At 43.6% G+C, this 26,226-nt stretch overlaps 1 protein-coding gene across 2 annotated transcripts in view; it reads left to right on the top strand.

Annotated features, from left to right (window-relative positions):
• The window catches only part of AR (androgen receptor), a 248,197-nt gene that overhangs the window by 167,611 nt on the left and 54,360 nt on the right, over positions 1–26,226 (top strand). For both annotated transcript variants that reach the window (XM_080989793.1, XM_080989794.1), the window contains exon 4: positions 11,248–11,535. In XM_080989793.1, coding sequence (XP_080845919.1) covers positions 11,248–11,535 — 288 coding nt within the window. The remainder of the gene's footprint in view (positions 1–11,247; positions 11,536–26,226) is intronic.

Genomic DNA, 26,226 nt, shown 5'->3' on the forward strand with positions numbered 1-26,226 from the left:
CCATATCCTTCATCATCTTGGTCACATCTTTTACACACACACCAGTTAGAATAGTATGTTATAGAGCTGGAAAGGACTCAAGAGTCACGTAGTCAAACCCCCTGCCATACAACATCATGTTGAGATGCTGTATAGCATTCCTCCTCTCGGACATGCATGAAGGACCTCATTGATACCCACCAGTAAGCAAAACAGTATCTTCTGTTGCAGCAGGAATCCAGAACACAATGCAGAAATGTAAACCACCATTTGAAACAGCTGTCCTGATCTAAGCAGTGGCTGAGAAGTTGGGCAGGAGAAGGGGGAGAGAAGAACTGGCCATATTTCTGTGTTTGTCCAAACTCTGGGCTGCATCATCCAGCTTTCCACTAAAAAAACCTCTTGTGTGCTTCAGCTTAATAAAGCAATATTGAAGACCTATAGAACAATTTCTACCCCCTTGCAATGTTGCCACATGAAATCAGCCTTTCTCAGGAAACTTTCACCCGTCCAGATAAAGCTGCCACTTCTTAATGTCTTCTGAAACACATCTCCTATTCTGGGGGCATGGCTTAGACCAGGGGATGGTCAGTCTAATACTCATAAGAAAAGCCCTGCTGGATCAGGCCAGTGGCCCATCTAGTCCAGCATCCTGTCTTCACAGTGGTCAACAGGATGCCTGTGGGAAGCCCAGAAGTAGAATTTGATCACTTGTCACTCTTGTGGTTTCCAGCAGCTGGTATTCAGAAGCATTGCCGCATCCAACTGTGGAGGGAGAGCATAGCCTTCATGGCTAGCCACCACCAACAGTCTTATTCTCCTTCATGAATTTGTCTGAGACACTTTAAAAGCCATCTAGGTTCGTGACCCTCCCTTCCTCATGTGGTGATGAGTTCCATAGTTTAGCAATGCATTGTATGAAGAAGCCCTTCCTTTTATCTTGTCTTGCTCTTGAGATGTGACTAGTCTTCCAGGTCCCCATCCAGCATGGCCAGTGGGCAAGTTTGATGGGTGTCGTGGTGCAAAACATCTGGAGAGCAACAGGTAAGCTCTTTGAGTTCCTTTGCCATCCCCTGAAATACATGGTGGCCATGCCTGCTTGTTATCTAGGCAGTAATACCATAGAATCCAGATACTTAATTCTTGTATCCTAGTGGTGCCCAGAGGGATAGGGTGTGGGATTACCTGCTAAGAGGTAAGCAGCCAGCAGAGGGTGCTGGAGGGGTATAAGACTATTAGACTTGGAGAAGCTGATATCACTGGATCAAGTTCATCCATTTTTAGCTTTGCTAAACTAAATAGTTTCCACTGGATTTTGGATAAATGTGCAATTAATTGTTACTGCCTTGAATTTTATTTTCTTATCTTTAATGGGTCATGCAAAATGCCTTTCTGAATAATGCCTTTTATTGAGTAGGGTAGGGGTGTTGGGGATGAGCTTATGAAACCAAGGGGTCATGGGACCCAAAATGTTTGGGAACCACTGGTTTCTCCCATTTGTGATTCGGCACATATAGACAAAAGAGACAAAGTATTCAGAGATGAAAATTTATATATTATCAAAACCATGTAGATACAGTCAACAAGTATATATGCAGTTTACTATACGTTTGTTTGTTTGTTTGTTTGTTTGTTTGTTTGTTTGTTTGTTATCTGCCTTTCATCCTAAAGTGCCAGGATGGGTAACAGTATTAAATTGCAATATTAAAAACAGTTAATAATAATAATAATAATAATAATAATACCCCGCCCATCTGGCTGGATTTCTCCAGCCACTCTGGGTGGCTCCAACCATATATTAAAAACACAGTACAGCATTAAACATTAAAAACTTCCCTAAATAGGGCTGTCTTCAGGTGTCTTCTAAAAGTCAGACAGTTATTTATTTCCTTGACATCTGATGGGAGGGCGTTCCACAAAGCAGGCGCCACTACTGAGAAGGCACATGCCTGGTTCTCTGTAACTTCTTTTCTCACAGTGAGGGAATTACCGGAAGACCCTCGGCACTGGACCTCAGTGTCCTGGCTGAACGGTAGGGGTGGAGTCGCTCCTTCAGGTATACAGGACCGAGGCTATTTAGGGCTTTAAAGGTCAGCACCAATACTTTGAATTGTGCCCAGAAACGTACTGAGAGCCAATGTAGCTCTCTCAGGACCGGTGTTATATCATATTGGTGGCCACTCTCAGTCACCAGTCTAGCTGCCACATTCTGGATTAATTGCAGTTTCCGAGTCACCTTTAAAGGTAGCCCCACGTAGAACGCATTGCAGTAGTCCAAGCAGGAGATAACTCGAGCATGCACCACTCTGGCGAGACAGTCCACAGGCAGGTAGGGTCTCAGCCTGCGTACCAGATGGAGCTGGTAGACAGCTGCCCTGGACACAGACAACTTATGAACATGGCGTGGAAAGAAGGTGGATCTTATATACAACTATATAAAAACACTATTATCTACATCAGTGGTTCCCAGACTTTTTCAGGCAAAGCTGTCCCCATTGGTTCAATAATCTCATCTTCAGTGCCCCCTACCCCATAAAAAGCATTGTTCAGAAAAGCAGTCTGCATGACCCACCAAAGAAGATCATAATATAGACAAATTCAAACCAGTAACAATGAATTGCTCATTTATTCACAATCTACTTTAAACTATTGTGTTTATTTAATTCAACAAAATGGATGGACTTGATCCAGTGATGCCAGCTTTTCAAAATCTGATAGTTGTTTACACCTCCAGTGTCCCCCCTGTCACCCCATTGTCTCTTAGTGCCGTCCCCCAGGAAATCCCTCCCACCCCCATCCCCACGAGGCAGTACCATCCACTTTGGGAAGAACAGACATATAAAACACTATTATGAAGCACTATTTCAGTTCAATGCAATAAATAATATGCAGCCAGGAATGTAATAGAACTGAGCATCAGTAACCAGTAAAGGCTTAGCTGTATAGGTGTTTGTAACTAATGCCTGCAACACAGCACTTCGGGTGGAGACAACACAACTCCTGGAGGCTTCCTGGAGGAGAGGGCTACCAGTGGCTGTGTTGGGCCTCCATTAGAAAACACTGGAAAACAAAGGAGCAGAGAGGTGCTCTTGTGCTCAGATCCTGCTTGTGGGTTTTCCAGAGGCGTCTTGGTTGGCCACTGTGAGAACAGGATGCTGGACTAGATGGGTCATGGGCCTCATCCGAACAGCAGACAGCAGACATTCTGTTTACAGGAATATGGTTGGGTCACACTTGAAGAGCTGCAAGAAATTCTTCTCGCCTTGCATGAAAAGGTTATTGTGACCTGGCATTTGGTTTGCTTGTGATTTGTGAATTCTTCCTTATGTGAAACAAAACAAAACTTATATAACTCATTAGCACAGCAGGGTGAAGGGTTCTAGCTATGTCCTCTTGTTGTGGTAGTAGCTTTCTGCTTGCAAACTGATAGACAAGTATTAACAAAGGAAATATTCAAAAACGTGATTCTGCCGCCTGAAGTTAGCACTTTAGGGACATGCAATCTCATTCCCTTCTCAAACTACACCATGTGTAAGAACATAAGTCCAGCGTCCTGTTCTCCCAGTGGCTATGGGAAAATCACAAGCAGAATTTGAGCACAAGAGCCCTGTCCCTCTCCTTCGGTTCCCAGCAACTGGTGTTCAGAAACACTTCTGCCTCTGGCTATGGAGGCAGAGCACAGCCATTGTGGCTAGGAGCCATCAATAGCCTTCTGCCTCTACAAACTGGTCTAATCTTTAGCAGCCTATGTGAGAGGAAGAAGGTAAGAAAGATCCTTACTTAGTCTAGCCCTCTTCCCCGCAACCTGGTGCTCGCTGGATGTTTTGGCCCACAATGCTCCCATGCTGACTGGGGCGGCTGAATATTATAGTCTCAAGGCTGCTTCTAGCAGCAATTCTGTGGAAGTCCTGAGCATATCAAGCCAGTTTATGCCACGTCAGATTGGCCTCTCAGGCAGATTTATCTACTATATTTATTTATTGCATTTATTTCCCCACCTTTTTCTCCAAGAGCTCAAGGTGGCATCTGTGGTTCTCCCCCTCTTCATTTAGGTCCCACAATAACCCTGTGAGGGAGGTTAGGCTGAATGGCAGGGACTTAGTTCTCCAGGTCACACCCAGTGCCTTCAGGGCTGCTTAGGAAGATTTGAACCTTGATCTCCCATTCTTACCACTACACCACACTAGAGATGCCAAAAATTGCACCAGATATCTGGAATGCTGTGTTGTTTTTGTTTTGTTTGTTTGTTTTTAGTTTATTTCTGGTTTTAATTTTCTGCATGTTTTAATTGTTTTTAGTAATGATTTTAGTATTTTATTCTTTTTGTAAACTGCTTTGAAGATTTTTTTAAAATCAAGCAGTATATAAATGTTATGAAATAAGCATAAATAAATAAATCTGTGCTTTACTGCCTGCTAAGTGTGTGTTCCACAGCTGAACTAGAACCCCTTGCCATGCCTGTAGAATTCATGTTTCTCCTCTCCACCCTAAGACCTTAGTCACACATGCAGCCTTATAATTGCATACCTAATTCTACAGTAAATGGCAAATCTTGTCTATCTTAAGGGTTTTCTGGCAGTTTGAATTCTCATCCCCGTTTTGAGCCTAAAGGGGGCCCTTATGAACTAAATCAATGTTGTGTGGTCCATAAATGTCCATTTAAACATTTTGATGGGTAATAAACAACTGTTTGAAATTGGTGGTTGGTGCAAGTTTGTTTTGGGACCAACAGCACCATCTGTTAGCCACCCTTCTTGTCTTAGTCCACTTTCTACTCTGCAGTCTATGGAAGATATACATTTTTTCTCCCCTTAAGGAAAACTTTTTTTGTCAAGTGGGACAGATGTTTAGAGCTGGGAGGATATAGCTCCCAAAAGCTCTTAAACCTGGAGAGTTTTCTGTCCATGTTCCACCACTGCATTGTAACATGATGCAATGTCTTGGGTGAAAAATCACGCTCCTTTCCTATTATTATTATTTCATTTTCATCTGTTGTCCCACAGCAAACTTGCTCTAGATAAACAAATGATTGCAACAAATTAAAATTGCTTTTGCAAATGCTTTTCTAAACCTGTTTCTGGCAATGTTTGGAAACTGTGGCATAAGGTAGTGATGTTTATCTGCTTTCTATGTAAGCGATGGTTCCCAAATTTTGGAGGCCATCTCCCCCTCAGTTCCACAAACTCATCCACCAGTGCTCCCAACCCTATTAAAAAAATCATTATTCAGAACAGTGATTTGCATGACCCCCTAAGGAAGATAGTAAACCAGTAAAATTCAATCCAGGAACAATTTATTGCACGTTCGTTCAAAATCCAGTTAAGACTATTTAGTTTAATTAATCCAACAAAACTGATGAACTTGATCCAACAATACAAGCTTTTATTTTATTTTTATTACTTTATTTATGATTTTCAGTTTTATACATTTCAGTAATTTTATAATCATTTTAACATTTCAGAACTTGACTTCCCCCTCTTTCTGCAGTTCCTTAAATTTATTTTTAATATTTTCTGCATATCCAGATTAACTTAATTTACTCATTTATTCATCTACTTTAAATATATACTCTTATAAAACTGCAGGTTATTACAATACTCTGCCAGTGTTCTTATCTGTTTACAATTTATTTATAAATATTCAATAAACCATTTCCATTCTTTTATAAATGGTTTGTTATCTTGATTTCTTATTTTTCCGGTAATTTTCACCATTTCTTCATATTCCTTAAGTTTTTGTATCCATTCTTCTTTGGCTGGGACTTCTTTTTCTTTTCATTTTGAGGCAAGTAACCTTCTTGCCGCTGTAGCCACATACATGAATACAGTAAATTTCTATACAGTTTGGGTATTTCTGTCCCTATAATTCCCATAAGTAAAGCTTCTGGTGTGTTTTTTTTACAAACGTTATTTTAAACATCTTTTTCAATTCATTATATATCATTTCCCAGTAAGCTTTAACCTTACTACAAGACCATCACATATGATAAAAAAGAACTTTCTTTCTCTTTACATTTCCAACACTTATTTGATTTGGATTTATACATTTTTTCCAATTTACTCGATGTTAAGTACCATCTATACAAGCTTTTCAAGGTCTGATAGACATTGACATCTCCAGCGACTCCTGCCGCTTTCCCATTAGCATATAGTGCCCCCAATCTCAGTAATCCCACTCCCCTCTTTGGGAACCACTAGTGTAAACTTTAGGCTTTGTGGTGGCTGGCTCAAGTTGCCATTCAAAATATACAGTGGGCCCCAGATTGGTGACGGCTGATTTACTGAATATTCACATTTGGAAAACGTTTGTGCTGATTCAGGGGAAATGATTCCTTTCCATGTGACTGGGCAAGCTTAGGTCTTCACAAGCGACCTTTTGGTTGGGTGTTGATGACCACTGCTATGGTTTCCCACAGAGATTCTTAGACTGAGACATACCATTGGTCCATCTTGTTCAATATTGTCTATACTGACCAGCAACTGCTCCTCGGGGTTTCAGGCAAGAGTCTCTCTCTCTGCCCTACCTAGAGATCTGGTTACCTTACCTCAAAATGGAGATTGTAGAGTTGGAAATAGTTCAGAAAAGGACAACCAAAATGATGAAGGGGGGTGGAGCAACTCTCCTATGAAGAAAGGTTGCAGATAGGAATTTATAAAATTATGCATGGCTCCCTCAACCGAAAGTCTACAGGGTGGCAACATGAGAACAGGACCTTCTTTGCAGTGGCTCCTCAGGCAAAAACATTCTTCGTCAACCAGGCCTTCAGCTGTTAATGATCTACAGTCTTTTAAAGAGAGGGGGTGTCCTTTTCTTCCTTTTACTATTATTATATAACGGTTTTGTGTTTTATGCTGTACACTGCCCTGTGGTCTCTCAATGAAGGGTGATATATAAAATTAATTTAAAAAATTAAAAATTAATTGTTCTTTAATGATTTTTTTCCCTGTGTTTTTAACAGTTCTTATTTTTCTCTATAAGCCACTTTGAGGCCTGTCAGGGGGAAAAGTGAGGTAAAAATAAAGAAATGAATAAGTAGATAAGTTCTCTCTCTCTCTCTCTCTCTCTCTCTCTCTCTCTCTCTCTAAGTCCGGTCACCTTCCCTGGTGGGAGGTGTTGCAGCTGGGCATCCAGGTCCTCTCAGTGACCTGGCTGGAAGGCGGAGGGATGCCGCCCGCATCACGGTGACTCCTAGTCACGTCAACCCCCCAGCTGTCCAATCAGCACGGCTGTGGGCATGACCGCGGGCTGCTTAAACTGAGGCATGGCCAGGGGGAATCCTCCTTTCACGCAGCACAGAGTTAAACTATGGAATTCACCTTCACAGGAGGCCACTAACTTGGATGGCTTGAAAAGAGAATTTGACAGATTCATGGAGGAGGAGAGGGCTATCGATGGCTACTAGCCAGGATGGTTATGATGTGCCCTCCACAGTTGGAGGCAGCAATGCTTCTGAATATCAGTTGCTGGAAACTGCAGGAGGGGAGAGTCTTGATCTTATACTGTAATCCTGCTTTCAGGTTCCCCACGATAGGCAACTGTGAGGCCACTGTGAGAACAGGATGCTGGGCTAGATGGCCCCCCTTTGGCCTTATCCAGCAGGCAAGAAGAGCAATGTTGAATTGCCAGCGGGGATTGACTAGCCGCTCAGCTATAGCTATTTCTGCTAAAGGAGAAGCACAGATCAGCTGCTCTAGCCTGACAGAGGAGCTCAAGGGGAAATGGTCTCTAAGTTAAGCAAAGCACCAGCTGCTGATCTTGGAAAACTTGGTGATGTGGCTGTATCCTGAACTTTGGTGGGAGCTGGGAATGAGTAGATCTCACTATCACTCTCCCTCCCTCCCTCTCTCTCTTTCTCTTTGGTTCTGTCCCACAGAAATTACTGCCAGAATATATCACCCTGCACTCTGCTCTTGTTTTTTTCCAAGCTTACTCACTCTTCTTTTTTTATTGCCCTGTTCCCATTTTTACAGAGCCTCCCTTAATTGCTGTTACTGTAGATCATCCAAAGCATATTATTTAAAAGATCAGCTTTTGCACTGATTTACAGGGCTGCTCTTTGATTTGACGTTTTTACGTCGGGAGGCTTATTTTTCTAATTATGGCCAAAGGAAGTTTCAGATAAGTATCGTTTAATGTTGGGAGCCAGAACCCCAAGGACAGCACATTTCATTTTATTTTTTCTCTTGCTGAAATCAAGCAATCAGGGTTCTTCTCCACCCCTCTCTGCTTTACCTAATTGCCCACCCCCCAAGCTGGCACACTTCTGGGGGTTGATGCGGAGGGATAAAATGGTCATTGTTTTCTGTCTAGAATAACAAAATTTGGCTCCGCAGACCTTTTCTTTTACAGCTACAAGCATTGCCAAATATTAATGCAGACACTGAGGAGTGAATATAAATAAATAAATGCAATAAACAGCCTATTTCAGACAATTAGAGAGTCGTAATCACAGGCTTCCTTGTGTTTTGTTCCTGTTCCTGTGTAATATGATGCAAGGTCTGTGTTGTGAATGTTGCTGTCTGCTAGGAACAGGGTCTGCTTAAATGCCACCTTGAAGCAACCTGGCATCTCTCTGGGATTTCTTTTCTCTGGTTCCTGTTCTCTCTTTTATCAGAGCTTAGGCAGGAGAGATTCTGAAAAGGTTCCATTCTGTTTTGCAGGTTTCCAGGAGAGAGGTCCAGCCATACATATCTAGGTGGAAAGCCAGTGTGGTGTAGTTTCAGACTAGGACCTGGGGGAGACCAATGTTCAAATCCCCCCACTTTGCTATCATGAAGCTCACTGGGTGTGGCCTTGGGCAAATCACAGCCTCTCAGCCTAACCTGCCTAACAGGGATCAAATAAGCAGGGGAGAACTGTGTTGGCCACCCTGAGCTCCCTGGAAGGAAAAGTGGCAGTGCTTTCTTTCTGGGGTATGCAGTGTCAGCACCTTTCCCCCCAAATGTTAAAAGTGTGGCACTTACTATAACAACTCCATAGTGAGTTCTGATAGGTGGGATAGAAATGCTATAGATGAATCAATTCTTTTTTTAAAAAAGTTTCTATTAATGCTTGAAAAAACAAAAAAGAAGCAATATACAACATCAAATATGAAGTGTTTTTTAACATAAAAACTAAAAAAGAAAATAAAGACTTGCTATTCTTCGTCTACCAGCTTTATAGACAAATGCAAAACCTTTGCTCCATAGTCACTTCTAACTTTTCTCTTAACATAGAATTGTAGAGTTGGAAGGGACCAACATGGGGCTTGAACCCAACATAGGGCTTGAACCCATAACTCTGAGATTAAGAGTCTTATGCTCTACCGGCTGAGCTGTAAACAGACATTTTTTTCTCTGTCTTCAAACACAGATATCTCTAGCTCATCTTCCTTTTTGTACAAAAAAGTCCATAAGGGGCTTCCAATCATTAATAAATGTTTGCATCTTTCAAGTTATTCCAGAGTGTGGCTATAACCCTACATGCAGCCACCAATAGTAATCCAATTAGTGATTTATCCCCCAAATTCTGATTCTCATTTAAACACAGAATCAGTAACTCAAGCTCTGGAGGCTTGGTTACATGCTGATTTGCAACGTTACTTATCTGATTAAACATTTCTGCCCTAAAATTTACCACAATTGGGCATGTCCACTACAAGTGCCTATAGCTCCTCCTGTCCCCACACCCTCACCAGGAGTCCAGGACATAGGTGAAGTATGTTTATGCGTATAGGAAAGTTTAACTGGGGTTCTGCACCATTTCTGCATTATCTTCGGCATTATTTCCTTGATGCTGAATGATATGGTTTTATAGGGATCCTTGCTGTTTTAAATTGCTTTTAATATTGTTTTTAGTGCTTTTACCCACACTGGTACCTTAGGGTGAAGGGTGGGTAATAAATAAATTGATAATAATAATAATTGTCTGTTGTGTGTCCCAAGCAGGGTATTCCAGTGGCTTAGCATGATGGGGCAAAAAAGGTAGTTGCCCCAGATGCAAAATTGTTAGGTGCGCAAATTTTCAACACCCGGTGCTGCCTCAGTACAGCTTCACGCTTCCATCGCTGGACTCCGTTGAAAACGGATTCTCCACGCGAACCAGGAAGTGATCTCTCCAGACAATGGAACTATTCTCCAGGTGACACGGATGCCATTGGGCAGTTGAATGCACATGCATACTCCATCCGTTTCCCTCCCTTCTCCCCTTCCATGCAGCCCCGGTCACTGGTAACCCACGCTGCACCACTGGGGTATTTGTAGGAATAATGCCTCTAATTAGAGATGTTCTAATTGGCTAAAGACAATAGGTAATACCAGTAGCTGTCATGGCTGGGGGGGGGGGCAGTCTTATGGTGGCTGAGAAGCCAAAAGTCCTAGCAGAAGCTAGGAGGTTGGCTTATCTTATGGTGTATCCACAACAATTTCAGTGATTGTAAGAAAATCCTGCCCATGCCATCTCTAGGCCTGTTGGCTGTGCATTCAGTGAATCCTTAGAAGCTCCCAGAATTCAGCCATCACACCACTGCCCTGGTTGCTGCTTGAGCAGTTGTTTTGGCTTTCCAACACCCACATTCATAGAATCATAGAACTGTAGAGTTGTAAGGCACCTCCAAGGGCCACCTTGTCCACCCCTCTGCAATGCAGGAATCGCAGCTAAAGAATCCCTGACAGGTGGCCATTCAGCACACTGCAGCAGGTTCTCATCAGCTACCTGCCGTTAAGTGGGAGCCACCATCAACAACTTCTTATGAGCTTCTCCATCAGCTTCTGTGTGCTGTTTGCTGACCTGAATGGGGGTCTCAGCTGGCCCACAGAGTCAAGTTTTCTGACTAAACTTATTTACACAGCACATAGTTTAGCTATGGAACTTGTTCCCTCTGGAGGCTGCAATAGCTAACTAAGGTGGCTTTAATGGAGGAGAGGGCTATTTATGGCTACTGGCCAAGATGTGTGTGCTCTGCCTTCATGGTCAGAGACAGCAGTGCTTCTGAACACCATTTGTTGGAAGCTAGAGGGAGGGAACGTTCTCTTGTGCACGGAACCTGCTCGTGGGTTTCCGATTGGGGCATCTGATTAACCACTGAAGAGTGGGTGCTGGACTAGATGGGCCCCTCTTCTGACATTCCTATGTAACCTCCAGATCCAGGAGCAGTTTATCTAAATTCCTAGGTTCTTTGGGGTATTTGGCCATTGTAACAATGGGATTCTGGACTAGATTGGTCACTGGCCTGGTCGAACCAGGCTCTTCTTCTGTTCTCAGTTCTTTTGTTATTGTTACTTGCTGCAGCCCGCAAGTTAAAGAAGCTGGGAAACCTGAAGATACAAGAAGAAGGGGAAGCAGCGGGCCCCTCCAGCCCTACAGAGGAGCAAGCTCCAAAGATGGCCATGACACGCATTGAGAGCCTGGAGTGCCAGCCCATCTTCCTCAATGTCCTGGAAGCTATCGAGCCAGGCGTGGTGTGTGCTGGCCATGACAACAACCAGCCTGATTCCTTTGCTGCCCTTTTGACCAGCTTGAATGAGTTGGGCGAGAGGCACCTGGTGCATGTTGTGAAATGGGCCAAGGCTTTGCCAGGTAAGGAACAGCTCTTGCATTCCCTCTCTCTCTCTCTCTCTCTCTCTCATGCATCTATTCCTTATCTGAAGATCAGACATCACAGAAAACAGTACAAAAGCCCCATCTCCCTTCGTGTTATGGTGCAAATATGTTTTCTGCTGTGGTTGCCCTTGCTTATTTGGGTTGGGTCTCTCTAAGCATAATAAGGTGACTGTCAGTGTATTTATACTGCATCAGCTATGTGCCTCGTTCTGCTGACTTGCATCACTTTCAGCCAGAGAAATTTAGGTTTTTCCGGCTTCTTCAATGCAAGGTTCCTCTTGCCGGGGTCTCTTATTTATGGCTTACAAATGGGACAGGTTTCGTTCACAACAACACTGTTGAATACTGTTGATTATTCAGAATAAGTAGATGGCAAATATTTTCAAAGCACACAATTTGCACCTCTTTTGTGATCTGCATTCCATTATTGGCAATTAAAGAGATGCTGTCTTTCATTATCTGCAGTTAAAATGACTGTCAGGAAGATAGCAGAATGCAAAAATCACATATATTAAGAAATGCATCAGTATAAATAAATAAAAAATAGAGAAAATGTTCCTAGATACTCAGGGAAGCTTGCCTGAGCTTTTTAGATAAAGAGTGGGAGAACAACATTTAATAAGAATTCAGAAATCAAACAATATAGAGGAAAAAAAACACTTCCCAGAATCTATTCCTTGGTCAAAAGAAGTGAGGGGCACCTACTTTTAGGAGCACCTTTCTTCAAATTTGGTGTAGAATGTTTATTTATTTTGTAAAATTTATATGCTGATTGATTGAAAACAGCAACAACCCTCAAAGCATCATGCTTGCACTGCTAGTTTGCTGCTCCTGTCAAAAGCTGCACAGTGTGTGCTTTATCTTCTCCCAGTTGTTTTCCAGCATTCTCAAATGTGTCCACATGATCTGCTGGGAAATGTCAGAAAGTTGCATTCACAAAGTCAAAGTGCCCTCGCCTGGCTTCATTAGTTAAAAAGCCCCACACTCCCAATGCAAGTTCCTGAAACTGGGACACAACCATCAAACCATCACAAGATCCAGCATGAGTAAGCAGAATCCTGGCAGGGACACTTCCCTGCAAAAATTAATGTTATTAGGGTGGGACATCAAAGCAGTTTACAAAGAGAGCGGAACAATAAAATTATCAGTAAAAAATATATAAAACTTGAAATATAAAAGCAAGAGGAAACTAAAAATGAATTAAAATGCACATTAACAATCTACACATCTGTTTAGGATTGTCCAAATAAATACTGTATGTTTTTAGCAGGCACCAAAATGTGTACAGTGAAGGTGCCTGCCTGATGTCAATAGGCAGAGTTTAGAGTGTAGGGGGACTGACCAGATGTTGGGAAAGGGTTTTGTTTTATTTGTAATAGTTACCTGCAAACTTTTTGCTACTCTTTACTGCATAATGAGAAGTGGTCCACAAAAACCTGCCAGTGAGGTTGTTCCCACTGTTAACGAGCAGAAATCAACCCCATTGGTGGGGGATCGAGAACAAATTGTGTCCCTGGCTTGTCTGAGTGGAGAAAATGTTTTTGCCTTTCTGTCTATACATCCTGGTTTGCTGCTTGAGCCACTTGGTGCTTGACTTGCAGGGGCTTTTCACCAGCACTTTTGCTCTCTGCCTTGGACACACTTTGTGAGTTGCCTTCTGGGCTCCTTGTTGGAGGACTTGCACAAAGAACTCAGGTGTCCAGAGATGTCACACCTTTCTGCCATCCTTTGCTCAAGTTCAGTAGACTGCGTGTGGTTGTGTTCTCATAGTATGTCTGTAAGAATGTGGACCGCACTTGAAGGGAGAAGGTTCACTGAAGTGCTCATGCGCCTGTTTCCTATACTGGGCAGGGATAGATTGCTGGGAGACACGGGTTGACTACAGTGGCAGTTAACATTACGTAGAAGCAAGGCTGAGTTTGTCTTCAAGTGTGCATTCACCGGGGAGCTGGAGCAGTGTACTGGTTAGAGTGTATGACTAGATCCTGGGAGAGACCAGAGTTCAAAATCCCACTCAGCCCCACTCCGGTAACAGTCCAGTTGGCTTCTGTATGTACCCTGGGGGGAGGGCGCCCTCTTGTCCTTTGTCTTAGGCAGCAAAATGTCTTGAGCGAGTCCTAACAAAGAACTACAGCCAATTATGGCTCCCTGGTGAGACAGTGTGCATGACAAACATATTTGAATTCACGCATTGTACAGTGGTACCCCGCAAGACGAACGCCTCGCAAGACGGAAAACCCGCTAGACGAAAGGGTTTTCCGTTTTGGAGGCGCTTCGCAAAATGAATTTCCCTATGGGCTTGCTTCGCAAGGCGAAAGCCCATAGGGAAATCTCCGGGGACCTCTTTTAAATGCTAGCGGTGGGGAGCAAAGCCTTTCCCCCCCCTCCGGCCTTCAGAAGAGGTCCAGGAAGGCTGTCGGGGGCCGAAAGGCTTTGCTCCCCACCGCCAGCATTTTAAAAGCAGTCCGGGATAGCAGGGAAGCGCTTCCCGCTATCCCGGACGGCTTTTGAAGGCAGGAGAGGTCCGCGAAGCCTGGGCGCGCTGATCTCAGCGCGCGCAGGCTTCGGCATGCCGGCAACTCTCCGCAAACAGCGGCAGCGCTGCCGCTGCTCGCGGAGAGGTCCGCGAAGCCTGGGCGCGCTGATCTCAGCGCGCGCAGGCTTCGGCATGCCGACAACTCTCCGCAAACAGCGGCAGCGCTGCCGCTGCTCGCGGAGAGGTCCGCGAAGCCTGGGCGCGCTGATCTCAGCGCGCGCAGGCTTCGGCATGCCGGCAACTCTCCGCAAGCAGCGGCAGCGCTGCCGCTGCTTGCGGAGAGGTCCGCGAAGCCTTGGCCGGACAGCTTTTGAAGGCAGGCGGGGGGGACAAAGACTTTCGCCCCCCGCCAGCCTTCAGAAGAGGTCCAGGACCTCTTCTGAAGGCTGGCGGGGGGCAAAAGTCTTTGTCCCCCCTGCCTGCCTTCCCAGGGGCTTTTAAATCGCCCCGGACAGCGGAGAAGCCCTCCGCTGTCCCGGGGTTTTTTAAAATGCTGGGGTGGGTGGGAAGAAAAGCCCTTGTCCCCCCAGCCTTCAGAAGAGGTCGGGGGACAGACTGTCCCCGGACCTGGTCTGAAGTCGGTTTCCCTAGGAACGCATTAATTGATTTTCAATGCATTCCTATGGGAAACCGTGCATCGCAAGACGAAAAACTCGCAAGAAGAAAAAACTTGCGGAACGAATTAATTTCGTCTTGCGAGGCACCACTGTATAGTCAGGTGTTCTTCCTCAAGCAGCAAGAAGTTGCCTGTGTTTGGCCTCCTTGCAATGAGAGATTACTGTGCAGATGGTCTTTTTTAATTTCTAGTTTTGCAAATCTCCAAATAGAGAGTTGGGTGTGCTCCACCCAGGCAACGGATCTGTACCCTCACATCAGATCTCCAGGGAGAGGTGCCCAGAACCCCAGGACACAGCTGTCCAGTAGCCAACTCTCTCCCTCTCTCCTTTTCTCTCTATCTTCTTGTCTGTCCCCAGACTTTCTTTCATCCTTTCACAAATATGTAAGAAGCCCTAATGGATCAAAGACCCACCTAGTCCTGTAGCTCACCAGGTGCCTGTGGCAAACCTACAAGCAGGATTCAGTCATAAGAGCCATCTCTCCTCCTGCAGTGTCCAGCAACTGGAATTCAGAAGCATTACGCCTTCTAGCAGCAGAGCTGGGCAAAGCCATTGTGGCTAGTAGCCATAAATAGCCTTTTCCTCCATCAATTGGTCTAATCCCTTTTTAAAGCCATCCAGGTTGGTGGCCATCACTGCCTCCTGCAAGAGAGACTTCCACAGTTTAACTATGCACTGTGTGAAGGACTTCCTTTTATCTGTCCTGAACCTTCCAACATTCATCAGCTTCACTGGATGTTCATGAGTTCCAGTGTTAGAAAAGAGGGAGAAAAGCTTTTCTCTGTCCACTTCCTCTAGGTCATACATAATTTTATAAACTCATATTATGTTTTGTTTTGTTTTGTTTTAAATAATTTTTTATTAAATTTTCCACCGTGATAACACAAACCACAAAGCAAAATGATACAAAGGAAAGAGAAAAGGAAAGAGAAAAAAGAAGAAAAAGGGGGGAGGGGGAACAATAAACAAATAGACAATAATAACAAACTTAATTCTTCACAAATCCAACCTTTTAAACATCTTGGTTGACTTCCTCAAATCCCTCCCTTACCCTTACCCTAACCCTAACCCTATTATGTCCTTCTTATTCAACTTTTATTTTTTAAACAATTATGTTTATTAAATTGTAAGAAACTAAAAGAAGAAATATTGCAGCTGTCAAAACATTATTAAACACTTTAAAGAAACAAATTGACTCTACAAAAGGTTGGCAGCTGATAAATTGCTAAGGAAACAAAAGTAAGTAATTATTATTTTTAAAATAAATAAATGAAACACCACCACCATAGTGTATACCATGCCCAAATCATATCCACCAGGCAAGTAAGTTTGTTACTCATTTCTCTCATAATCGATTATTTCAAAATAAAATTAAAAATTTATACATAAGAATTCAGGCATCATTTGCTATATATCATGTGAAAAGGAAAGGAAAGCCTACGTCAACCAAACCTTATTTCATATCAATATTTGTGCTAGTAAATATTATAAAATCAGACCACACCATAGTAAAGTTATCTTTCTTAGTCTGAGCTCAGCTTGTTTGTTAATTTAAATTTTTTAGTAACACTGTATCCCATACCACTTGATGGCAATTGGACACTGGCGAGATCTTTCCAGTGACTAACTCTAACAGCCCTTGCAGCTTGTAACAGATGTCCAACTTTTTTCTAAGCTAAAAACCCCCAAATGTTGTAACCTTTCCTCATATGACAGTTGTTCCACCCCATGTTCATTTTGGCTGCCTTTTTCTGAACCTTTTCCAGCTCTGCAATGTCCTTTTTGAGGTGTGGTGACCAGAACTGTACACAGTATTCCAAATTTTCCTCCCTTTACCTCAGCTTCATAGAATCATAAAATTGTAGAGTTGAAATGGACCAAAGTGTCATCTAGTCCAACCCCATTGTCCCTTTCATTGGTAGGACTGCCAGCGGGGCAGTGTTACCTTGTCAAACCTCTGGTGCCTAACACTAACGAGATTTCCCAGCTAGATAGGTACCACTGAGAAAACAGTTTTAAAAACAAATCCTGAGCCATTAAGAAGCAATTTCACTGATGAAGGAATGGCTCGACAGTGGCCTAATAGCATTTTCAGGTGTGCAGTTAAAGCACCTTAAAAAGTACTATGTGACCTCCAACAGTCCCTCAAATGGACTGGAAAGATTTCTCAAGTCTATCTGAGGAACAATGATATTGTTACATGCCATCCCACTCTCTGAGAAGTGAGAAACTCCAGGGATTCCTGTGCTTCCCCAGGGTTCAATTTCCTTGGAATGAAGCTCAGTTCAGACTATGGTGTCTTTAGGAAATATGGTTTTATTTACACATGTAAATAAAGGGACAGAAGGACTCACAGCTTTAATATCCCAGCAGGCCTTGCTTCCCCATTAGTCATAACTTTGGATCCATCACAGAGCAAGCAGATCTCTGTGTCTGGTTTCCAACTCAGCTCATATATTCCCCTTCCTTCCTTCCTTCCTTCCTTCCTTCCTTCCTTCTTCTTTCTCTCTTTCTGTATCTCTGCTTTTCTCCTACTTAACAGTTAGATGAAAGGGATAGAGGAAAGGCCCACCTATTTGTTCTACAGCATAGAGCAACAACTTCGGTTGTGTTCATCACGGTGTTTTAACTAGCCAGTCAAAGCCATTACCTTACCAAGCAGACTGGTTTGGCAAGTTTGCTTTCATATCTTCCACCCCTACAGTTACAGGAACCAAGAACTGGAAGCAACTCAGAGCATCAACCAGACTGAGATGGTCCAACACGCAGTCCAAGGGCCACATGCAGCCCTTGAGGCCTTTTTTGGGAAGGAGGCATGAGGACTCTGGCAGGATCCTAGAGTCCCCCTGCTTGCTTCCCAAAACCTAGTGTTTTCCCAGTTTGGTGAAGAAGGTGGGAGGGTTCTGGGGCCCTACTAGAGCCTTGTGCCTCCTTCTCAAAGCCCAGAGTCTCGCTTAGCAGCTTTGATAAGGTGGCGAGAGAGCTGGGTGTGTGTCAAATCTTGCTTCACTCTCCCCATCCACCATGCAACAAGGCAGTGTGCAGCCCGTGGATTCCATGTCAAAGTACTCTTGCAACCCACTTGGTATGAAAAGTTGGGCCACTCTGATCCAGTCTGTTCCCCACCCCACACCAGCTTGCAACAATTTAGATTTCCAGTGACACTCAATGGGCCTTTGGACAGGTACAGCAGGAAAATAGAGGGAAAGGAAGGAAAAGCTGAATCCTGATCACATCTGAGGAATAAGAACGCTTGTGTTACCACAGCTGCCCTGCTGGGCTGCTTCTCATTTGTAGCACATCAGAGAGGTAGAATGTCAGCTTTCCAGAACTTAGCAGAGAGTGACAATTGGGAACACCTTTGTCTCTTTTCTGTTGAATAATGAAACAGGGTAGGACTTGGGTCCTAAACCACAACCCAGTGCAGCGTAATTCACAATTACTGGTCACAATTAAGCTAATGAAGGGTTTTAGTGTTCTACACATTCTGGTTAGTTTCCATCATATTCATGAGTTTTCTGGCACTGCAAGAACTTTGGAGAACATCTTTTATCCTATAGCAGGAAGAAGCATAACTCTCCAAGCACAGATAGCCGTGGAGATGAAGTTAACCACTGTTAGGGATGGGTGGGTGGTTGGTGGAGAAATTCATTCTGTCCACATTTTGATGTAAGCCTAATTTATGCTTCCCTAAAGCGAAACACACCTGCCCTTCAAAATTTGCACTTCTCCACACATTGTGATATAGTCATCAAAAATGGGGAAAGCACACACACAAAATGCATGCGCAAATGCAATATGTAAATGTGTAATATAGGGAGGAATTTCTTGTAAAAATGTGTATACAGTATGATCACATCATGCATACATTTAATTGTGTGATTTCAGCCATATGCGGTTGAAGGCTGACTGGTTGAAACCGCACGAATTAAACACACAGGAGGCAGAGAGCTTAAAAGCTGTTTTTGTGTAGCATTTTCACAGAGTGGAAAGAGCTTTTAAACTCTCTGCTTTGCTTACCAGGCTCTGGGATACTCTTGTGGAAACTTGTGCAGCCCCACAAGATCTCGTGAGAATCACCCAGAGCCCATTAGGCATGTCAGAGAGCTTAAAAGTTCTATGTCTTGCTTGGGGGCAAGGCCTCCTTGGCTCACAACCAACTCTGGAAAGGTAAAGATGGTCACTTGGGGACAGTTCCAAGAGAATGGTTCGAGTATACAAGTTTTTGTGTACTCAGATTGTAGCCACCGTGCAATACTGTATTAGATAAAATTGTATAAAAACAAATCTGTTATACAAAAAACGAATACAAAATGTGTGCACATCGCCATGCAAACTTTTTGCATGCTAACAGATGAATGTGAGAAACTTAACTCAAGACTAGAAAACTGAGGAAGGGAGAGAAGTCAGAATTTATGTGTCTAAGTCTGCTGCATTGACCGCTACGCTAGAAGGGTAGCATGGTCAATTGGGTGCTCTGGATGAGGTTGTACTCTATCAAAAGCTGCTGAGAGATCAATAAAGGACATCCAAAGCCAATTCAGTTCCATAACTGCACATAAACCCTAACTGAGTTGTCCTAAATGGATCAGGATAATCAGTGTTTCATCCAAGTGTTTTTCAACAGCCGCATGGCAATCCTCTGCATCACTTTCCCAAGAAAGTGACAAGACAGTAGTTGTCAGAAACCAATGGATCCACCGAGATAGGCTTCTTTAGGTCAAGTCACTGTTTCCTTCCATAAAGTTGGGACCACTCCTTCCCACAAGAATTCACTGCCACATCCTGGTTCCACCCAGTCCTATCCCTTCAGCAGACTTCAATCACCCAAGAGGAAAAGGCACAGAGAACACATGTGTAGTCACTTTGTTACAAGCAACTTGCCCAATGCCATCAAGATGCATCAACTGAAACTGATCAACTTTGCCATCAAAGTGCCTTGGAAACAAATCACAATGGGATTCTGAAGGGTCTAGAATTCCATTGCCTGGAACATAGGAGCCAACTCCTAGGGGCCAAGACCCCTTTGGCCCCCCAATAAAATATTTGAGGGGGCCTGCGCCTCCCCCAAGTTGATGGGCATTGCCATTCAAATGGTGTGTGTGCACTGAGTCATGTGATAAGTTATGTGGGGTGTGGCTTACCTGCCCCCACAGTGTTTTATGCAAGTTGGCACCCCTGACCTGAAGCAGAAGTCATTCGATCCTGGACATAAGAACACAAGAAGAACCTGCTAGATCAAGCCAGCAACCCACATAGTCCAGCATTTTGTTCTTACTGTAGCCAACCAAATGACTGTGAGAAACCCGCAAGCTGGACCCAAGCACAACAGCTCTCTCCCCTCCTGTGGCTTCCATCAATTGGTATTCAGAAGCAACAATACTTCCAGCCATGGAGGCAGAGTACATCCATCATGGCTAGTAGATAGCCTTATCCACTGTGAATTCATCCAATCCTCTTTTAGAGCCATCCAAGTTGGTGGCCACCATTGTCTCCTGCAATAGCAAGTTCCACAGTATGTCTAAGCACTACATAAAGAAGTTCTTTTTTTTGTCTGTCCTTAATTGTCCAACATTCTAACTTCTGTGTTATGGGAAAGGGAGAAAAACTTTTCTGTAGCCAGTTTCTCTGCGCCGTGCATAATTTTATAAACACTTATCATATGAAAGAAATACATTTGAGGATGCAATGGATGCAAATGAGTGGGCCTCCTCTTGAGATTGCTTAGTATTCTTGCATGTGTACATGTAGAATTAGACATAATTCTGCAGTGCAAAAGTCACATGGGCTTTGAATTACACTGTTTGGTTACTAAAAGGCTCCATTTTGCTGCAAACCACTATGTTCTCATTATTAGAGCAAGCACTTAGGTTCCATGGTTGCTCAGGAAATATATTCGTTTCAAAATGGGAAAACTGATTCAAATCTATGATTTAAATTTGCATTTTGTTTGTCATTTAAATCATGGTTTAAACAGTTGATTTAAATCACCTTTATTTAAATCAACCCATTCTGGTTTGCACTGATGGAGAAAATCAATTAGAAGCATCTTCAGTATACGCCAAGTTCGGCATCACCATGGCTTCATGTTAGAATAATCAAATTAGCCTTCCACATTCCCTTCTCCTCTCCTACTTCTTTACACACAGAAAGCAGTTTCCTGTGACATCTGAACTATCATTTGTTCAAAGTATGATACTTTTATATCCTGGTCAGTTAACTAAATGTAGTTAGAAAAAACCCCAGTTTTCCAGGCTCTGACATCACAGGAAACTGTGGTTAGCTCAAAAGATGTTTTCAGTCTTTTCTTTACATTTGTGGGGGGTATTGTGCTAGCAAGGATTGCCATGTGCTCTTGTTTACACAGACTGTCTGGTTCAAAGAGACCCTTAACAGTAGACCTGGAAGGCACATAGATCACCTGGTCACAGCCATCCTGACTATGGCAAGATTCTAGTTGTATATAAAGCATTACAATTACAGTCATACCTCAGGTTACAGACGCTTCAGGTTGCGTTTTTTCAGGTTACGGACATGCCGAAACCCGGAAGTACCGGAATGGGGTTACTTCCAGGTTTTGGCAGTTGCACATGCGCAGAAGTGCCGAATTGCAACCCGCGTGTGTGCAGACGCGGCGTTGCAAGTGCCTCCCGCACAGATCACGTTCGCAACCCAAGCGTCCCCTGTATTTCCAAGTTTTTGACCATACATATAAATAAGCAGTTTTATATCAGCTTGTGTCCTCTTTTTTAGTGATGCTGTTTCTCTTTTTTGTTAGTGAGGACATAGCCACCTCAGGGCAAGTCCAAGGCTCACTCCCGTAATACTAACCCATGGTTTAGAGCTACTTCAGAGCCAGTGATATAGCATAGCAGTCATGAAATAATCCTTCCCAAGATCTGAGGCTGAATATTATCCATGGTTTATTTAAAAATGTTTATTTAAAAATGGGCTGAAGTATTGCCAACAATAAAATTTCATTCACAGTGGGAGTACTGTTGGCTGTAAAAAAAAAACAAAAAACCCTCTCACTGGGGGCCTCCCCTGACATGCTTCAATTTTTTTTTGCATTTTGTCTGCAGTTGTTCACTGCCAGAATGATCCATTTGCCACAAGCATATGAATGTTTGGCAACATTTCCCCAGAACCAGGGCAAGTACCCCCTTCAGAGGACAAAGTCAAGCACTGTCCAGTTGCCCTGGGAGAGGGGTGTGTCTGCACATGATCTAGGATGTATTTCTTGCCCCATGAAATGAGCAAACATCATCTAGTTCAGTGGCACCCTCCACAGTAAGACTGTGAGGTTGCAGAGGCTGTTTTAATTAAGCCTTGTGCTAAAGTTTTAATTTGATTTCAATAGATCACACTACATTTTTGAATATTGAGATTCAATGCAGGAAAAAGCCTCCAAGTGACTGTAGCAGGTGGTGTTTCCAGCAACTGTTGCAGTCACTTGCCTAGAACCCCATCTCATAGAATAAAAAAATTGAACCGAATCACAGAATTGTAGAGTTGGAAGGGACACAAAGAATCATCTAGTCCAACCCCCTGCAATGCAGGAATCTCACTTCTACAACATGTGCACACCAACTCACCCTCTGTAGAAGCACTGATGACTTCTTGGATGCTAGTAAGTTTGCCACTAGAGCCTTTGGACTCAGACCCACCCACCCCACACATTTGCAACACCCACCACAGTTTACCACAGATACCATCTTGTTTTTTGAGTTACAGGTTTTGCTCCATCGTACCCTTAACAACTTGATCACCATATTCCTGAGAAACCACCGTCTGTTGTTCTTATCCAATCACAATTGGCCAGGATATCAACCTGCACTCCATGTCCAGACAGGAAGGGCACTTGGAAACAAACTCTTAGTGGCTACCTCCCAGCTGTAGGACTCTCTCTTGCAAAGGGACTTGCCAAGATATAAGAACCTAAAAAGAGTCCATCCAGCCAAGAACCCTCTCTACTACGGTGACCAGCAAGAGGCAGGGATGTGAAGGTCAACAATCTTCTCTTGTTCCCCAGGAACTGGTTTCCAGAGGGGTGACACCCCTAAACTTGGCTGTACTTAGCTACCATGAGGAACAGCACCTCCTCCTCTCCTTGATTCTGGTTAGTCCCTTTCCAAAGCCATCACCACCATTTGTGCTGCAAATTTCTGTGCATCCATTATTCATTGTGCGAAGCCTTCCATTTTCTTTGTCCTGAATCAGGAGGCCAATCAGTTCCACCGGGGGAGGGGTGTCCATCAGTTCTGGTTTGAGGAAATTCTCTCTGTCCACTTAATTCAGAAAAATGCAAGCTTTTTGTAAACCTCACCCATATCCCCATCCCCCATTTCTTCCTTTTTTGGGTGCTAAACCATGCCTTTTGTTCAATTTAGAGCTTGATGTGTTACTCTTTCTTTCTTTCTTTCTTTCTTTCTTTCTTTCTTTCTTTCTCTCTCTCTCTCTCTCTCTCTCTCTCTCTCTCTTTCTCTTTCTCTTTCTCTTTCTCTTTCTCTCTTTTAAAAAAATTCAGTGGAACAACCACTGGTGACAAATAATAGCATTGGGGGAGGGGTTGCAATCTTCAGCAGCTCCTTCTACACACCCTAATTCTCCCCAGATCATCTACCCTGCTAAGAGCAGCCCTGGGTCTCCCTCCTTGCACCACCAAGTGGGGGGAGCAGCAGAGAGGGAGACCCTTTCCTGTGTGTGGCTGGTGGCCTGTTATCTAAGAATACCCAACAGCACTGTGTCTGAGGCCCTATCCTGGAAGCTCAAGTGGGTGATCTAGCTGATCTTTGGGGAAGGGAAAGGACCATATCTCAGTGGGTAGAGTGTTTGCCTTGCAAGCAGAAGGTCCCAAGTTAAATCCCTGATGGCATCTCTAGATAGGATTGGGAGAGGCTCCTGGCCTGAAATTCTGGAGAGCCACTGCTGCCTCTCATTCAGTATGAAGCAGCTTCCTATGCTGACGAGACCTGGGAGATTATTTTAACAGAACACCCTGCATTTTAACTTTTCAAAGCCCACGATTGAGTTTCCATATGATTAAAAAGCCTCCAGGTGACTGCAGCAAGTGGCATTTCCAGCAACTGCTACTGCCACCTTTTTTGGAGCCCTATCTCATAGAATTGCAGAGTTAGAAGGGATCTGAAGGGTCATCTAATCCAGTCCCCTGCAATGCAGGAATGCCATCTGTTCCTACCCACTCAACCATCCTCTCTCCAGAAACACTTGCAGCAGGCAAGCAAACCAGCAAGTTGGCAATTTGCTGTCACAGTCTTTGGACTCGGAGCCATACTACATCCCCTACATACAACTTGAAACCCTCACTGCTGCTTCCTGTGTGCATTATCTTGTTTGGGGAGTTACAGGTTTCTTCCAAGCTCACCCTTAGGAACCTGGCCACCCTACAAGGGCATGTCACTTTAGGGGATGAAAATTTTTGTAAATTTCTTTTAAAAATGTTTTGGGGTGAGAAGAATTCAAATCTGCTATTTTTGTGATTGGACAATATTTTGCTTAGTCAATCTACATTTGATCAAAAAGCAGCACATGAACTGCTCTCAGGAAATCAAAGAATTTTAATTTTACCTTCAAAAAATGTCAGGTAAGGCTATAAAAAAAAACTTTATTTCTTGGCATAAAACATATCCTACTAGGCATACAACATTACCTTGTAATCATAAAACAACATTAGAAAGTAATGACATCAGTTAATAAGAAATTTAAGCAACAAGTTTCATCAAGTCTTGCTTTCATTTGTTATTTGACATTATTCGCCAACTTGTTTCTTGACGTCTAATGTAGCCCTCATGTTTATCCTGTATATACACCGTACCTGATGCCACTGTGAGTTGTTCCACACACCTTTGTGTAGACTGGGCATGACAGAGCCACCATGGAAGTTGCATGGATTCGTCAGTGAACTTCTTTACTTCCACTGTAAAGACCCCATCAGACCTCCCTGTCAGACCAGTCTTTCAGCTCCAACTAGGATGAAGCACTAGGGTTGATGGAAGCTGTCTTCATCAGATATACAGAAAGATCTTCCAGAGTGTCATCATCTCCACCTCTCAAGTCAACAATCTTTTGAACACCAGCTCTCCTCACTGTCATCTGATCACAAGAGTGTCTGGATTATCAGCTTCCTGAATGCACACCATGCTGAGTGTTGGATGGGTGGCAAAACTATAACCTATAATCCACTATAACCTTTTATTGCAGCCTTGCTGCAGCTGAAACAAGATGTGGCGTGGACCTTCCACCCAAGAGCGTTTTACTTTGATGTTGAACCAGCAGGGGTAGTACACACAAATGATGTATTCCTCTATCAGTCTTAAGTTGTGGAGGGTTTTTCCTCCCAAGGCCGTGTTTTGAAACCCACATGCAACAAAGCCTCCTCGCTATTGTTAACTACCTCGAGTGACTCCCTGGACCAATTTCAAGAAGGGCCAGATCCACTGGAAGTTTTCCTGTCCTTAGGGCCTGACACCTCTGGCTTCTCTCCCTACCTCTAATTCTAGACTTAACTGCCTTGCTATGAATGAACGTTTGCTGCTGGTTGACAGGGTTGGGAAATTATTTTGCTCACAATTGTGACTGGGCTTTGCAGCACAGAGTTTTCTGCTTCCTCATAGCAACACCGCTATTCTGCTTATACAGTTGTATAATTTGATCCTAAATGTATTTCCATGACTTCTTTTGGATCTCTGAGTGGAGAAGGCATTGGGCCAGGTCCACATCAGGCATCACTCAAAGCAGGATTCCCTTAAATAGTATTGTGGATCTGGGTCTTATGACCACTCCATAGCTCACAGGGTGGGCATGCCTGACGCACACCGTGGTCACAGGATAAGGACTTCAGAAGAGTCCTACTGAATCAGGCCAAGGGCCTATCCAGTCCAGCATCCTGTTCTCACATTGGCCACCCAGATGCCAGCTCAGTCTACCCAGCCAGTGGATGTTCACTGTCTCTGTAACCAATGAGCTGTACCCAATAAAGTCATGGCTTTTATGACTCCACCTTGACCCATTTGTAGTTCTTTCTCCCGGAAAACTACCCTGGGTTGCAAGGACTCCTAAACAAAAATTCTCAAAGGCTTTATCATTTTTCCCACACATAGGAGATTTTTCAGACTCTAGCTGGCTCTGGTTCCCCTTTTCCTAACATTACAATATCCATTAGAGATGGGACTGCCAGAAGTGTATATAATGTTGTAGAAATGTGCACTTACACAGGAATAACCAGATGCACAAATATAGGGTGGGGGACACTTGGCTTGCGAGGAGTACATGCAAAAAGGTTCTCAGGGCCTTGGTAGATCATAAGCATAACATGGGTCAGCCGTGTGATGCAGCAGCCAAAAAGGTTAATGTGATTTTGGACTTCATGAACAGAATTCTAGATCCAGATCAAGGCAAGTCATAGTACTGCTCTGTGTTGCCTGGGTCAGATTCCACCTAGAGTCCTGTGTCCAGTTCTGGGCACGCCTGTTGACAGAGGAAAATAGAAGCTGT

Source organism: Podarcis pityusensis (genome assembly GCF_964106645.2).
Source record: "Podarcis pityusensis genome assembly, chromosome: Z".
In the NCBI taxonomy this organism is placed as follows: Eukaryota; Metazoa; Chordata; class Lepidosauria; order Squamata; family Lacertidae; genus Podarcis; species Podarcis pityusensis.